General features: G+C 52.6%; 1 protein-coding gene across 2 annotated transcripts in view; it reads left to right on the top strand.

The window, feature by feature from the left end:
- The window catches only part of SH3PXD2B (SH3 and PX domains 2B), a 76,849-nt gene that overhangs the window by 47,106 nt on the left and 16,896 nt on the right, over window positions 1-12,847 (top strand). For both annotated transcript variants that reach the window (XM_053926857.1, XM_053926856.1), the window contains exons 5-7: window positions 4,664-4,755; window positions 6,660-6,685; window positions 10,084-10,218. In XM_053926857.1, coding sequence (XP_053782832.1) covers window positions 4,664-4,755; window positions 6,660-6,685; window positions 10,084-10,218 — 253 coding nt within the window. The remainder of the gene's footprint in view (window positions 1-4,663; window positions 4,756-6,659; window positions 6,686-10,083; window positions 10,219-12,847) is intronic.

The raw sequence follows: 12,847 nt of genomic DNA, 5'->3' as shown, positions 1-12,847 counted from the left end.
GTGTGGAGGTTCTCATCAAGTTAAAAAGAGAACTATCCTATCGCACGGCCCAGCCATCCCACTTCTGGGTATTTACCCAGAAGAATTGAAATCAGGATCTCGAAGAGCAACTGTACTTGCTGAGGGTTCATGTCCAAGGTCAGACAGGTCCAGCTCTGATTCTGGCTCTCTCATGCCCACCACCTCCCTGACTCTCGGTGTGCTCATGACCCATGTTCTCTGCTCACTGTTCACTGTAGCTGAGATGTGGGAGCCACCTAAACGCAGTAGAGGCAAACACTCAAATACTACTCAGCCCTTAAAAAGAAGGAACTTCTGCCATATGTGACAACCTGGCTGGGTCTTGAGCACATTGTGCCAAGTGAAATAAGCCAGTCACTAAAAAAACAAATAACTGATGATTCTGTTTGCAGAAGGGATCTAAAAGAGTCAGATCCATGGAATGAAAGAGTGGAATCGGGGGCCAGGGGCTGGGGAGAGGGGACAATGGGGAGTAACTAACCAGCGGGCATGAAGTTTCGGTCGGCCAGATGAGTACACTCTAGAGATCCCCCGTTCAACAGCCAACAGCATTGTGCTGGGCACCTACAGATTTGTCAAGAGGGGGGTCTCGTGGTAAGCGCTCTTACCCCAATAGAATACAATTTTTAAAATATAAAGAGAGAGAAGCGTCAACTTTCTGGGACATTCTTTTGAAGTTAAAGAAGACCGAAAGAGCACTGGGAAACCGCAAAGCTTTCCCTCTAGCCCAGGCCCGTTATTTAGCGTAATCATCTTGCTGACTTCCAGACTCACCTCTGGAAATCACCACAATACTGTGCTTGCTGCGTGCAGTACAGAAAGCCAAAGGACTAACTTACTGTTTATACCAAGCAGCTCGCACACAGTGGGCTCCTTCCAGCCACGTGCTCACTTACTCTGTGACACGGCCCTCCAAGGTGGGTGTTGGTTATTTCCATTTTACCGATAGGCACCCGGAGGGGCAGGGAGGGGATGGGCATGACTGGAGCCGGAATCCGGAACTGGGCCTGTCTGACCTTTGATGATTCCCCTCAGCGAGTACGATTCTCTTCCCTTTTCCCTGCCTCAACCAGCCATTTGTACCCGTGGGGCCAGGATTCCACCCAGGACAGAACCGGGCTTTCCTGGAACTATGGCTGTTGGACATTACCAGCCAAAACGCCAGGCAGTTCTGGAATATTTCAGAAGCAGAATTATTTCCCTGCCCCAGGTCATGTTTTTACGGTTAGCTGTGCTTCCAAAACGAAAGGGACAAACTTCAAAGCCGTCAGTGCTGCCTTGCATTAGCAACTTGGCTCTATTTTACGGTTTGGGGGTTTGGTTTGGCGTTGACTTCCTAGGAATTGCTCAAAACCGAAAGAGAACTTGGCACTGTCGGGAGGTTTCCATGGACCTCATTGCCCCATGGTCCATTCAGGGCCTCTGCCCACTTCAGCAAGGAGCACCCCAGGAGGCCCCCTCTGGGCAGAGACCGTGGCCACTTTGGAGCCCACCCGCTCACCCCAAACAGAGTCACACATGGCTACATCTAGCCCTCTTCCTTTCGACCAGGTATCAGGGTGTCCCTGGCACTGTCTGGACGTGTAGGGAGGGTGCAGGAGGACCGGCCACATGCCCCTGCCCTCTGTGGATGTGGAGTGGAAGGCCTGGACACTTACTTCCCCAGAGCCTCCATCTCCCCCATCTCTAAAACGGGGCAGCCGTCACAGGAGTACCTGCGGTGGCACAGCGGACCGTGTTTCAGGGGGCCGTCGAGTGCTGAGCCAACAGTTGGGATGTTGTTACTGCAGTCTGGGGGAAGCCGCAAGATTTCTGCACACGAAGCAGCCAGGACACACCACAGTCCAGTGTGAAACCAGCTCCTTCATTATGTGGCTCCAGCTGCAAGAGCTGCAGGATTTCAGAGGAAGACACCCACGGGGGGCTGGGGACCGCAGCACGACCTGGGCTGGAAAAGGAATACCTTCTTACCTGCCGCTCTGAACCAGCCGGATAGGTGGCCAGAAATGGGAGGCGGGGCAGGTCTGCACTCTCCCTCCTGGGCTCGCTGCCCCGCCCTGGAGAAGCTCAGATCCTGGGGATTGGCTGCAGAACAGCAGCTGCTGCAAGGTTAATGTAAAGAGTCAGTGAGCTGCAAGTACCGGGTCAGCATCCTTCGCTCCAGAAGGGCAGAGCGCCGGTGACCAGGGAAGGCACCCTACTGAAACACCCACCCCCGCCCTGGGAGGGGTGGCTCAGTAGGCTGAGCACTGGCCTGCAAACCACAAGGTCCCAGGTTCCATTCCTGATCAGGGCACATGCCTGGGTTGCAGGCCAGGTCTCTGGTTGGGGGCTTGTGAGAGGCAAATGATCAATGTTTCTTTCTCATCAGTGTTTCTCTTTTCTTTTTCTACCTCCCTTCCCCTCTCTCTGAAAAATAAGTAAATAAAATCTTTAAAAAACAAGAAACCCCCACCTCACAGGTTTGCCCACCTGAGGTCTGGGGCAGATCTTATGTGGGGAGGGGTGGGGCTTCAATTCAGAGCCTCACTCCAAGGTCATATGGGGTCAGCAACCCAAAAAGCGATATAGCCATACAATGGAATATTACTTAGTCCTGAAAGGGGAGGGAATTCCCACACAGGCCACGACATGGACGAACCTGGAGGACATTATGTTAAGTGAAGTAAGCTGGTCACAAAAGGACAGATACGGGATGATCCCACTTACCTGAGGCTCCCAGAGTTGTCAGATTTGTACAGAGTGGGCAGTGTGTGCCGGCAGCTGGGGGACGGGGACGGAGAGTTAGTGAGTGAGCACAGAGTTGCAGTTCTACAAGATGAGAGACACCCTCAGGGTGGACGGTGGGGACGGCCGCCTGACAGTGTGACCGTGCTGAATGCCACTGAGCTGTACGTACCCTGAACAATGGTTAAGACTTAAGTTGTAGGTTATGTGTATTTCACCACAATTAAAATTTTTTATAGGCTGGAAAAATAAGTTACAGAGGGTCAAAATACCCTGGAAACGCCGGAGAAGGTGCCCCATGGGAGACCCCCAGCCATCTCTGCGTTCACCCATCTCAGTCCAGGAGCAGCATCACTTTGCAGGGGGGGAGGCAGCTTTGATAGGCTCCTTGCAAAGAAAATACAGGGCTTGCCCTTTCTAGCCCAGCCTCACACCGAGGGTGCAGGAAGGAGGGTGCAGGAAGGCGGGTGCTATGCACCGGGGAACTGAGGGTTCCCCGTCACACCCGCGCCTCCGCTGCGAGGTGGGATGGCCAGCAGAGTCATCTGTGCTGCTCGCTCACCTCCATATGAGTTGGTGAAGAAGTGGGTGCAGGGAACAACTCTTCCACTCTCAGATCTGTGTCCTCGGGACAGGGCCAGAGGCGGCTAGAGTAAACATTTGTTAAATGGAGCTGTTTGTTTATTGTGGCGCTGGGTCTTCGTTTTGGATTCTTTTGTGGTCACATGTCCCCATGACTTCTCTCCCATTTGGCACAGAAACCAGTGCCGTGCTGGGCATAAAAAAGTCCACTGAGTCGTTGAGTGAATCGCTGCTGGTAGATATACCAGCACAACGAAGGTGCAGTCCCGCTTTGTGCCCCCACCCACCTCCTGCCCCTCCTTACAGAGGAGGCAGTTGAGGCTCTAACTGGTGAGCCCAGGTGGCAAAACAGCCCGGACTTGGGCAGTGGGAAGTCCTGCATGTTTCAACCCCATAAAGCTGGGAACTTCTCACCTCTGCCTAACTCTTAAAATAGTCCCTTCGCACCCTGGCCGGGTAGTTTCGTTGGCGGGAGCGTCGTCCATGCACCACAAGGTTTCGGGTTCGATCCCTGGTCAGGGCACATACCAGATTGTGGGTTTGGTCGCCAGTTGGGGAGCATACGGGAGGCAACTGATTGATGTTTCTCCCTCACACTGATATTTCTCTCTCCCCCTTCCTCTTGCTCTAAAAACAATATATATATATATATATATTCTAAAATGTTTTTAAAAACCAGCCCCCTCCCTTTACCACGTCAGGTCCATGAGTTAGGACATGGACACAGGCATGTTGGAAACACCCTAAATGTTCACGGTAGACAGCCAGCTGAATGAAGTGTGGTGCGTTAACCAGCAGGTGCCCACCATCCGGTGGAGGGGGTGCGGTAGAAGAACAATGGCATGCGTGAGGATCACAGCTTGTGGTCTTGTCTCAATACGTGCGTATTTTTTGTGCAGATATGCCTGTAATATCTATGTGTACGAACAGGGTGTGGCCAACGTAGGTTTACAGTTGTTCGTGTGGCAAATAGTACAATAAATAATAATATGGAATAAACCGTTCCGCGTGCTCACAACTATAAACCTAACTTTTCCCACCCATATACACGCCCATATATATACTGTGCGTATGTGCGTATGTGTGTGTGTGTGTGTGGTCCCCACACCAGCAGCAGCACCACAGAACATTAGAAATGCACATTCTCAGGCCCCACCTCAGGCTTGAAGCAGAAAACCAGGGCAGGGGGAGCCCACGCAATGTGTTTTAACAAGCTGCCCCCCCTTCCTCTCGGGCTCCTGCCGCCTGCCCCGGTTGGAGCACTGCACCCCGAGTTTGTAGCACACCCGACGTCCCTCTCCTTTCCTCGAGTTCACCCGTGCCTCTCCTCCAGGCCCTGATCCAGCTGCCCCCCTACATCTCCCAGTGTGACGAGGTGCTGCAGTTCTTTGAGACAAGACCCGAGGACCTGAATCCTCCCAAAGAGTAAGTTGGTTTGACGACCTTCCCCGAGCGGGCCAGGCCTCACTGCGGTATGGAGCCTCTGTTGTCACTGTACGTGGGAAGTGACAGCCGAGTTTTACAGGTGAAGGAAGCTGGCTGGCAGCATCCCTGTGGGACCCCCTCACACCAGGACAGAGGGGTCACCTCCCTCACTTTCTGCCTCAGTTGCCTCATCTGTGGGCTGAGATCACTTCCCCTGCCCCAGCCACAGTACGGGGTGACTGGGAGGCTGTGAGGGGAGAAGCGGGGTGTGGTCAGCAGTGAGTTTTCTGAGTTCGGGGCTGAAGTGGGCGGACACCCCTGCCTCTACTGTTGTGTTTGAAAATTCAAGGGATGAGCCTCTTCTGCAGCTTCCTGGCATTAGAGTTTTATTCTGGTGCTTTTCAGGAGAGTCCGCTTCCTCACTTCTTAAACGGAACTAGTAGGGTCATGGAGAGGCTGGGGTGGGGGGTATGTGAAGTCCTTAGCACACTGCCTGGCACACGGGAGACACACAGCCAGTTCTCACCGCTCCTTGGCTGGCAGGGCCCGAGACACCTGGGTTTTACAGTCTCTCGTGGATGGGGACAGAGGTACTGATGGGTCTGTTTGATTGCCGGAAGTCTCTGGAAGGGGTGGGCACCACGTGGAGATGCTTGTTCGCATCCAGGAAGAGCAGAGTCGCAGCCCTTCCAGATGCTTCTCTCCCCCCCACCCCAACGAAGACAGAAGACAGTGTCAGCTCGTTCACGCGCCTTCGTCCCCCAAATTCCTCCCCCATGACAGCCACCCACACTGAAAGCCCGAGAAAGACGAGCCCGAGAGGAACGGAGTGTTGATACAGGCTGTACCGTAAGGGCCCTGAAAACAGCGCTCCGGGTAAAGGAAGCCAGGTGTGAAAAGCCACCCCTTGTCTGATGCCGTTCCTATAAAAGCTCCACAGTGGACACATAATCAGAGACAGCGCACAAAGTAGTGCCCCTTGCCAGGGGCTGGCGGAGGGCGAGGTGGACTGGAGGGTGACTGCTACTGGGAAGGGGGGCTCCTTTTTTGGGTGATGATAATTTTCTAGAATTAGATACTGGTGATGCTTGTAGAACCTTGTGAATATATTAAACACCAGTGAATTGTATGTACTCTTTACAAGAATGAATTTCATACTGTGTGAATTATGTCTCAATTTTTAAAAATTAGGTAGGCATGGGGTCAGACCCTGGTGGTGCTGCTTGCTAACTGTGTAGCCTAGGGCAGGTTACTTAACCTCCCTGTGCCTCATGTGCCTCATCTGTTAAATGGGCATAAAAAGAGCACCAATTCCCTAGGGTTCTTATGAGTAGTAAATGACTAAATTAGAAGTACCGAGCGGGGCTTCGTGACACTACCTTTGTCATGCAGTTGCACGGGAGCACGCCGACATGACTGACAAGGGTCAGGGTGTCGCCGTCATTCAGCATTCCGTGTGCATTCTAGCCCACAGTAGTGTCCCCATGTCACCCTGGGGGAGATGGGCTTCCCTCACTGCTGTCCGCGCTTCTACCCAGTCTTAGCGTGTTCTGCTTACTGCCAAGCGCCTTCTGCTCCAGGCCTACGTTTCCGGGGACCCCGAGAATGGGGCAGGGTCTCCACTGTACCTGGTGAGGTGGGCGTCAGGCTTGGTGCAACATGGAGCACCCCCCCCCACCACCACCACCACCACTTCCTCCCCAGGGCACCAGAGCACTTATCCCGGAAAGGGAGAAAATTAAGAGGATTTTTTTTTAAGGAATCTGGGTCGCTGGGGCTGGTTTAAATTTTATTTGTTGACTGGACACATTATGAGACAGAGAATCTCAGTTTCCTAACAGGCTCACTTACGCCAACAGGTGCCAACTCATTACTCTTTCTCACCCCCTTTCTTTCCTGCGCAGGGAGCATGTCGGGAAAAAGAAGTCTGGTAAGAATACTTTCCATTTTCTTCTATTCAGTCGATGTTCATCATACCCCTGCTGAGCACCTATGATGTGTGCGCCAGGACCTGGGCCCCACATTGGGGGTGCAGCCATGTGCATGGACAGATGGATGGATGGATGGATGGATACTTGATTGCTTGTTTGATTGGTCGATACCCCACCCTCTTTCCCCCACAAAATGATTGGAGGTTGTTTCATCTTACACCAAAAAATTACAAAGCAGATGAGTGCTGGTGTCTTTCCCAGAGAACACCCTGAGGGGGCACGGGATAGCTCCCCACCCTTGCCAAAAGGTGCTAACTGCCTTTCTCCTACTCGAGACAAAGGAACGTGGTAACCCAGAACTAACAGCGTCCTTCTCAGGTATCTGGAAGGACCCAAGAAGGAGAGACCCTGGGTCTTGAAGAGTGAGCAGACCTTTCTGCCCAACGAGGGGCGTTCGGGGCTGAGCTGCCGGTCAGCGTGCCAGCTGGGAGGTGGAAGTGTAGCGAGATTTGGGCCCTGACCCAGTCGCCATCCTCTGCTCCAGGCCCGCCTCTGTGCTTTCTCCAGTCTCCGCGTTCTGGGCTGTGACAGCTGCTGTTTCACGCAGCTCCCTTGCTCCCTTCCATTCCCCTGAAGTCAGTTCTCTTCCTTCCTAATGCTCTTGCCCTTCCCCGCCCAGCACCACTGTTCTATCAAGAGCAGTCGTGGAAAATGAGAAGCGGGGTTGGGCGCACAACAAGGAATGGTTGAACCCTCACGGGCCTGGGTTAGTCAGCACTGATGTTTTCTGCCCGCCACCCAAGATCCCCCCCAACATCTGCAAAGGCCCTGCCTGCACCACGCCTGGAGCCAAAGTGGTCTTCAGAGCTTCCAGAATTCTACATTCTTTTATTCATCTAGGACCCCAGGAAGTGTCGGGGGTTTGATAAGGATGAACAAAGGGGCGCCCAGCAGAGGCCCCAGAATTAAAAAGGGATGCCTCCCCTCATGGGTCTCATCTTCCTCATCTGTAAAATAGGTATAATAATAGTAACCTGCCTGACAGGATGGTTATAGAATTTGTAATACTATGTATAAAGCACTTAGAACAGTGCCCGGCATGTTGCAAGTGATACACGTTTGCCACTGCTTTTATTCTGCTACTATTAACCGATGCTGTCCCTGGGCAGCATCAGTAGCAATTTCAACAGTCCTGGTCCCCCGAGTCCAAGGCCAGGAGTCTGCTTTCCAGGCCCCGAGGCTGTTCTTGCAGGCAAGAGTGCTAGGAGCTGCTTATCTTTGCCTCAAGGTGCGGCTCTGAAATGAACTCTGGCCCTCGCCCTAGCAGCCTGTTTACAGCCCCACTTTCTGCTTTAATAGGTACTGGCCAGCGCCCTGGCGTCCTGCGACCGCTGCAAATAGTCCTTGAGCCCTGGGGATAATGATACGTTTCTTAGAAAAGAGCCAAGTGGCCACTCTTGGGCTGGTCACGGGTCTCTGGCTTTGAGCCTTTCCTGGAAGGAACGGGTGGGAGGCAGAGAGGAAAGAGACAGCTCTGGTTTGTGAAAACAAAAGTGTCCCGGCAGACGGGCCTGATGAGGGGACTAGTCTGGAAAGGAGAGACGCAGCTCTGTAATTTGCGGCAACCACTGCTCTGTCACCACCTGCAGCGACTTATTTATAGTTCTGCCGGCTGGAAAATAGCATCTTTCTCACAGGAAGAGCCCGTGCTGGGATTCGCCTTATTTTCTGCCTGACCTCTGAGCACTTCCTTTAGGTTCGAACCGGCCTTCTTGATTGAATTTGAAAGGGATTTAAAGTTGACAGCCAAGCCCTGAGATGTCTGCGCCAGAGCTCTGAGTTGGAGAAGGCTTATCTGTGTCCAGAATTTCCCAGCCATGGCCGGCTGGCCGGCTCCTGCAGACTTCAGCCCAGTGTGGTCTCAAATTCTGTTCATCCTGCAGGAATTAAAAAAAAAAAAAAAACTACACCAAAAGTGAACAGGCCGTGTGATTGTTTAAGAAGCATCTTTCTAATGAACAAAGTGAACTAACAAGCCACATAGAGGCAGACTCATAGATGGAGAGCAGGATGACAGCTATGGGGAGGGGGGCATTAGGGGGTGGAGGGATGGAGCAAAAAGGAAAAAGGACTCATGGACAGGGACGACAGTGTGGTGTCGCAGGAGAGAGGGAGGATAAGGGGGACAAACGGTAAGGGAAGAAGCATCTTTCTCCCTGATTTTCTACCCTTTGCTGACTCTGAGCAGGACCGGCAGTATAGTGGATTTCTGGGAAGAAAACCCTACCTCGCTATTACTCCTGGTGTTGATTGGTCTGCGCGAGCTGCTCTAACTGCTGCAGACTGAGAGGCTTATTTTCCGCACAGGTGTGGAGGCGTGGGTGGGGTCTGGAGAGAGGATCCCCCTTCTGGGCTTGCAGGCTGCTGCCTTCTGGCCGCATCATCCCACAGCAGAGACAGAGGAGGAGCTCCCTGCTGTCTCTTCTTCAAAGAAGCACAAACCCCAGCAGGAGGGATTCGTCCTCGTGACCTCCTCCAGGGCCCCCACCCCCCGCCTCGTCCCAGTACCATCACATGGCTGTGAGGGCTTCAACAGGCTTGTCCAGAGCAGTTACATTTAAATGTTAAACCATGTCATCTTGAATAAAAACAGGGCCAACTACAAGTCTGTGGTCGATTAGGCACTTGCGTCTTGAGAATACTTCATAGCCCTTCTTCAATGGTAAAATCTCCCTTTCTGCTGACTTCTTCCTTCTCTCTTCTTTCCCACGGGGCCACAAGAATGATGTTCCTTACCTAGGGATACTTTCTTTCACACTTGGGGCTCCTAGAGCTTTATCTACCCCCATCAACTTTGGGGTTTGGCCCTTTCTATGCACTGTAGAGCTTGGCTGCAATATCACAGTCCACCAGGAGGTGTCTCCACATAACACCTAACTAGCCTGAGGCCTAGTTTGAGAATCTCGCCATTTCAAATTCCTGGGATTACAGGAATCCCAGTATTCCTGGTTTTGCTAAGTTGGGTGCTGAAGCCAACCTGCTCTGGAAGAACTGGTGCAGAAAAGTCAACCCCATGCACTGTCTTTTGAACCACTTAACGGCAGGGAACTACAGTCTAAAAGTTACTGTTGGCACCACAGGGCAAGTATCATATCTTAATCTGAACCTCCATCCCCGAGCCCCGTGCCCACCCCCCCCGTGCCCGCACAGGACAGCCACTTGGTACATTGTGGCGGGTGAGCGAATGAATGAAAGAATGAATGGGTGAGACTAGTATTGTAACAGCTTCTTCCTCTATTTAGAGTGTCCTCCTGACCTACCCTCCTCCCCTGGCTCCTGCTCCTTCACACGCGGGTGGTGGCCAGATGTGACACCTGACAGTGTTTTCCATCCGCAGGGAGTGACCTGACCTCAGTGGACCCCATGGTCCTGGAGCAGTACGTCGTGGTGGCGGACTACCAGAAGCAGGAGAGCTCGGAGATCAGCCTCAGCGTGGGGCAGGTGGTGGACATCATTGAGAAGAATGAGTCAGGTAGGCACTGAGGTAGACTGCCTCTTTCCCCGCCCCACCCCCTCACCAGGCCTCGAGGACAGGAGGCCCCTGGAAACTCAGGAAGCGCTGTAGCCAGTCCAGGCCGATCAGTGTCCACAGGTCGGGCCCATGACCTCCTAGAAAGCTGCCTCTGTTTGGCCACAGCATTGCGATATCCTATTCAGCCACAGATTACCAGTGTGTCCTTACTGATCGGCAGGTCAGATGTTGCTGATTTGTTTTGAGGTTCACGTTTCATGAACATTCCTTCTGGTTTCAAAGCACTTGGAGGCATGGAATCTGATGTCCCACTGAAAATTTGCTCTGTGGATTTTCTTTGATCACCACGGGAGTCTTCACGCAGGTTCCATCAGCTGTGGGCTCTGGTGTGGGCTGGGCACACTGTCGGTCTCCTTAGTGCACCTGCCCCTGCAGGGACGCTGGGCACATGCACTGGCCAGGTCTGGGATGGGATGGGGTACATCCAGACGCCGAGCCCGGGTTTCCACGTGCACTCTGCATTTCACAGCCCCCCGGGCTGCTGCTTGTCTCTGACCATCACCCTCCGTCTGTGAAATAAACAACACTTCTGCTGCCCAGGGCTGGTGTGACAATTCAAGGAGATGAGCTAGGGAGAGTGCCCGAACCTGTGCCGGGCACACAGCAGGTGCTCAAATATGTGCGTTTCCTTCCCTTTTGCCTGCCTTAGCTACACAGCAGCCGTTGACACCATTGAAGGTGCAGTAGGGAGGAGGAGGTGAGGAGATCCTCTCCAGAAAAAAGTGATATAAATCCCCTGGCTGCGTGGTGACTACAGTGTGACACCGGCTGCAACATCATCAGCAGGCCCACTCTGTGGCACCCCGATGACTAGTTAAGATTTAATAACCAGTGGAAAGACTGTGTCTTCGGCAGCATGCAGATTGCGTTCCTGTCTGTCACGAGATCAGGGTTAGCCAACCGAATGTCCTTACTTACTCAATGTAACAGTTGTTATTCCTGATCCAGAGCTGAACAAACCAAGATTCCAAGTGACTGGGTCACTCACCCAAGATCTCCTGAGCTGGAATTCCAAAGCAGTTGCAGCTGGCCCCCAGGCCATGTGACTTTCCAGTTACTGGGAATGAGAATATGCAGGTTATTGGTGGGGCTAGGAAGCTCCGTGGGGACTAAAGAAAGTAGTGTCTCTACCCCCCAGGCCACTTGTTTGAGTGAGGTCGGAAAGAATGCATTGCGGGGGAAGGGAAGCAGCCAGGGTGGAGGGTTGGGGACAAGCCTGGCACGTCCAGTGGCCAGTGGGGACAAAAGCAGACAGTCAAATCTTCAAGTGGCCGACAAACTGGCAACATTTCTTTTTAATTATGTGTCTTACTTATCCAAGCAATATACAGACACGTTCTTCTTAACGCATTCATGATAAAGTTAAAAATCTCTTTTCCCCACTCACTTCAACCCTAGTCCCTTTTCCAAAGCCCAAAGAGCTCTTCCGCTCGGGGGGCACGAATTCTTCATGCTAATTGCACGCACACAACACAGGTGTGCATAGGCCTGTGCGTAGAGTCAGACCCTTGAGATACCGCAGGTCTGGTTTCACACAATAAAGCAGGTACCTCAGATATCACCATGAAGCAGGCCACACGAATTCCTTTTGGTTTCCCGAAGCATGTGAAAGTCATGTTTACACTATACTATAGCCTATTAAGTGAGCAATGGCATGAGGTCTAAAAAAATGTACAGAACTCAATTTAAACAATAATTTATTGCCAAAAAGTGCTAACCATCACCTGAGCCTTCAGTGAGTCATTATCTTTTGCTGGGGGGGGTGGGGGCGAGTGTTACCTTCAATTTGTAGAAAATGCACTATCAGCAAAATACAACAAAGTGAAGCCCCATAAAGTGAGGTGTGTGTGTGTGTGTGTGTGTGTGTGGTGTCCCCGTCCTCCATCGTCAAAGCCAGCAGTGTCGTCCCTCTGTGCTTCCCTTCCACAGCCCTGTCCCCTGACTCTCCTGCCTCCCCGGCGATTACATTGGTCCACCCATGTAATCCAGGGTCATCTATCTCCCCGTTTGAAGGTCAGCTGATTCGCAACCTTAATCCCATCTGCAACCTTCAGGCCCTTTGCCACGCAATTTGGCACATTCAAAGGTTCCGCATGGGGATTATGCGGCGGTCTTTGGTGGGCCGTTATCCTGCCCATGACAAGCTCCATGCAGACTTTTCTCTGAAGAGGGAGGGCCTGGGCCTGGGGGAGAGGCCTCCGAGACAGTCGCATCTGCAGCCAGCTACAGCTTGATATGCACAGATCGAGGCAGGATCAGGTGAGTTACAGGGGGCAGTAGCTTCAGCAGCAGATGGCCCCGGGGCACGTGCAGCTCTGCCATCCGCTGGGAGAACTTGGACAGGTCTGTTCTCCCCGTGGAACCTCAGTTTCTGAGTGCGCTGAGAATCGGTGCACTGAGGATGGTAATGTAAAGATACGTGAGACAATGCGAGTACCATAGTAAGTGCCTTACACACCTTAGGAAAGGTAGCTGTGTTCTTTCCTCTTGCCTTTCGGGACAGCCTCTCCCTCCCCTGCCCCGGTCTCTGGGGCAGATTGGTTCTGTTTCCCTTCACCAGCTAGCAGTC

The sequence above is a fragment of the Desmodus rotundus genome, chromosome 6 (genome assembly GCF_022682495.2).
Source record: "Desmodus rotundus isolate HL8 chromosome 6, HLdesRot8A.1, whole genome shotgun sequence".
In the NCBI taxonomy this organism is placed as follows: Eukaryota; Metazoa; Chordata; class Mammalia; order Chiroptera; family Phyllostomidae; genus Desmodus; species Desmodus rotundus.
This window is presented reverse-complemented; position numbering and strand designations above follow the sequence as displayed.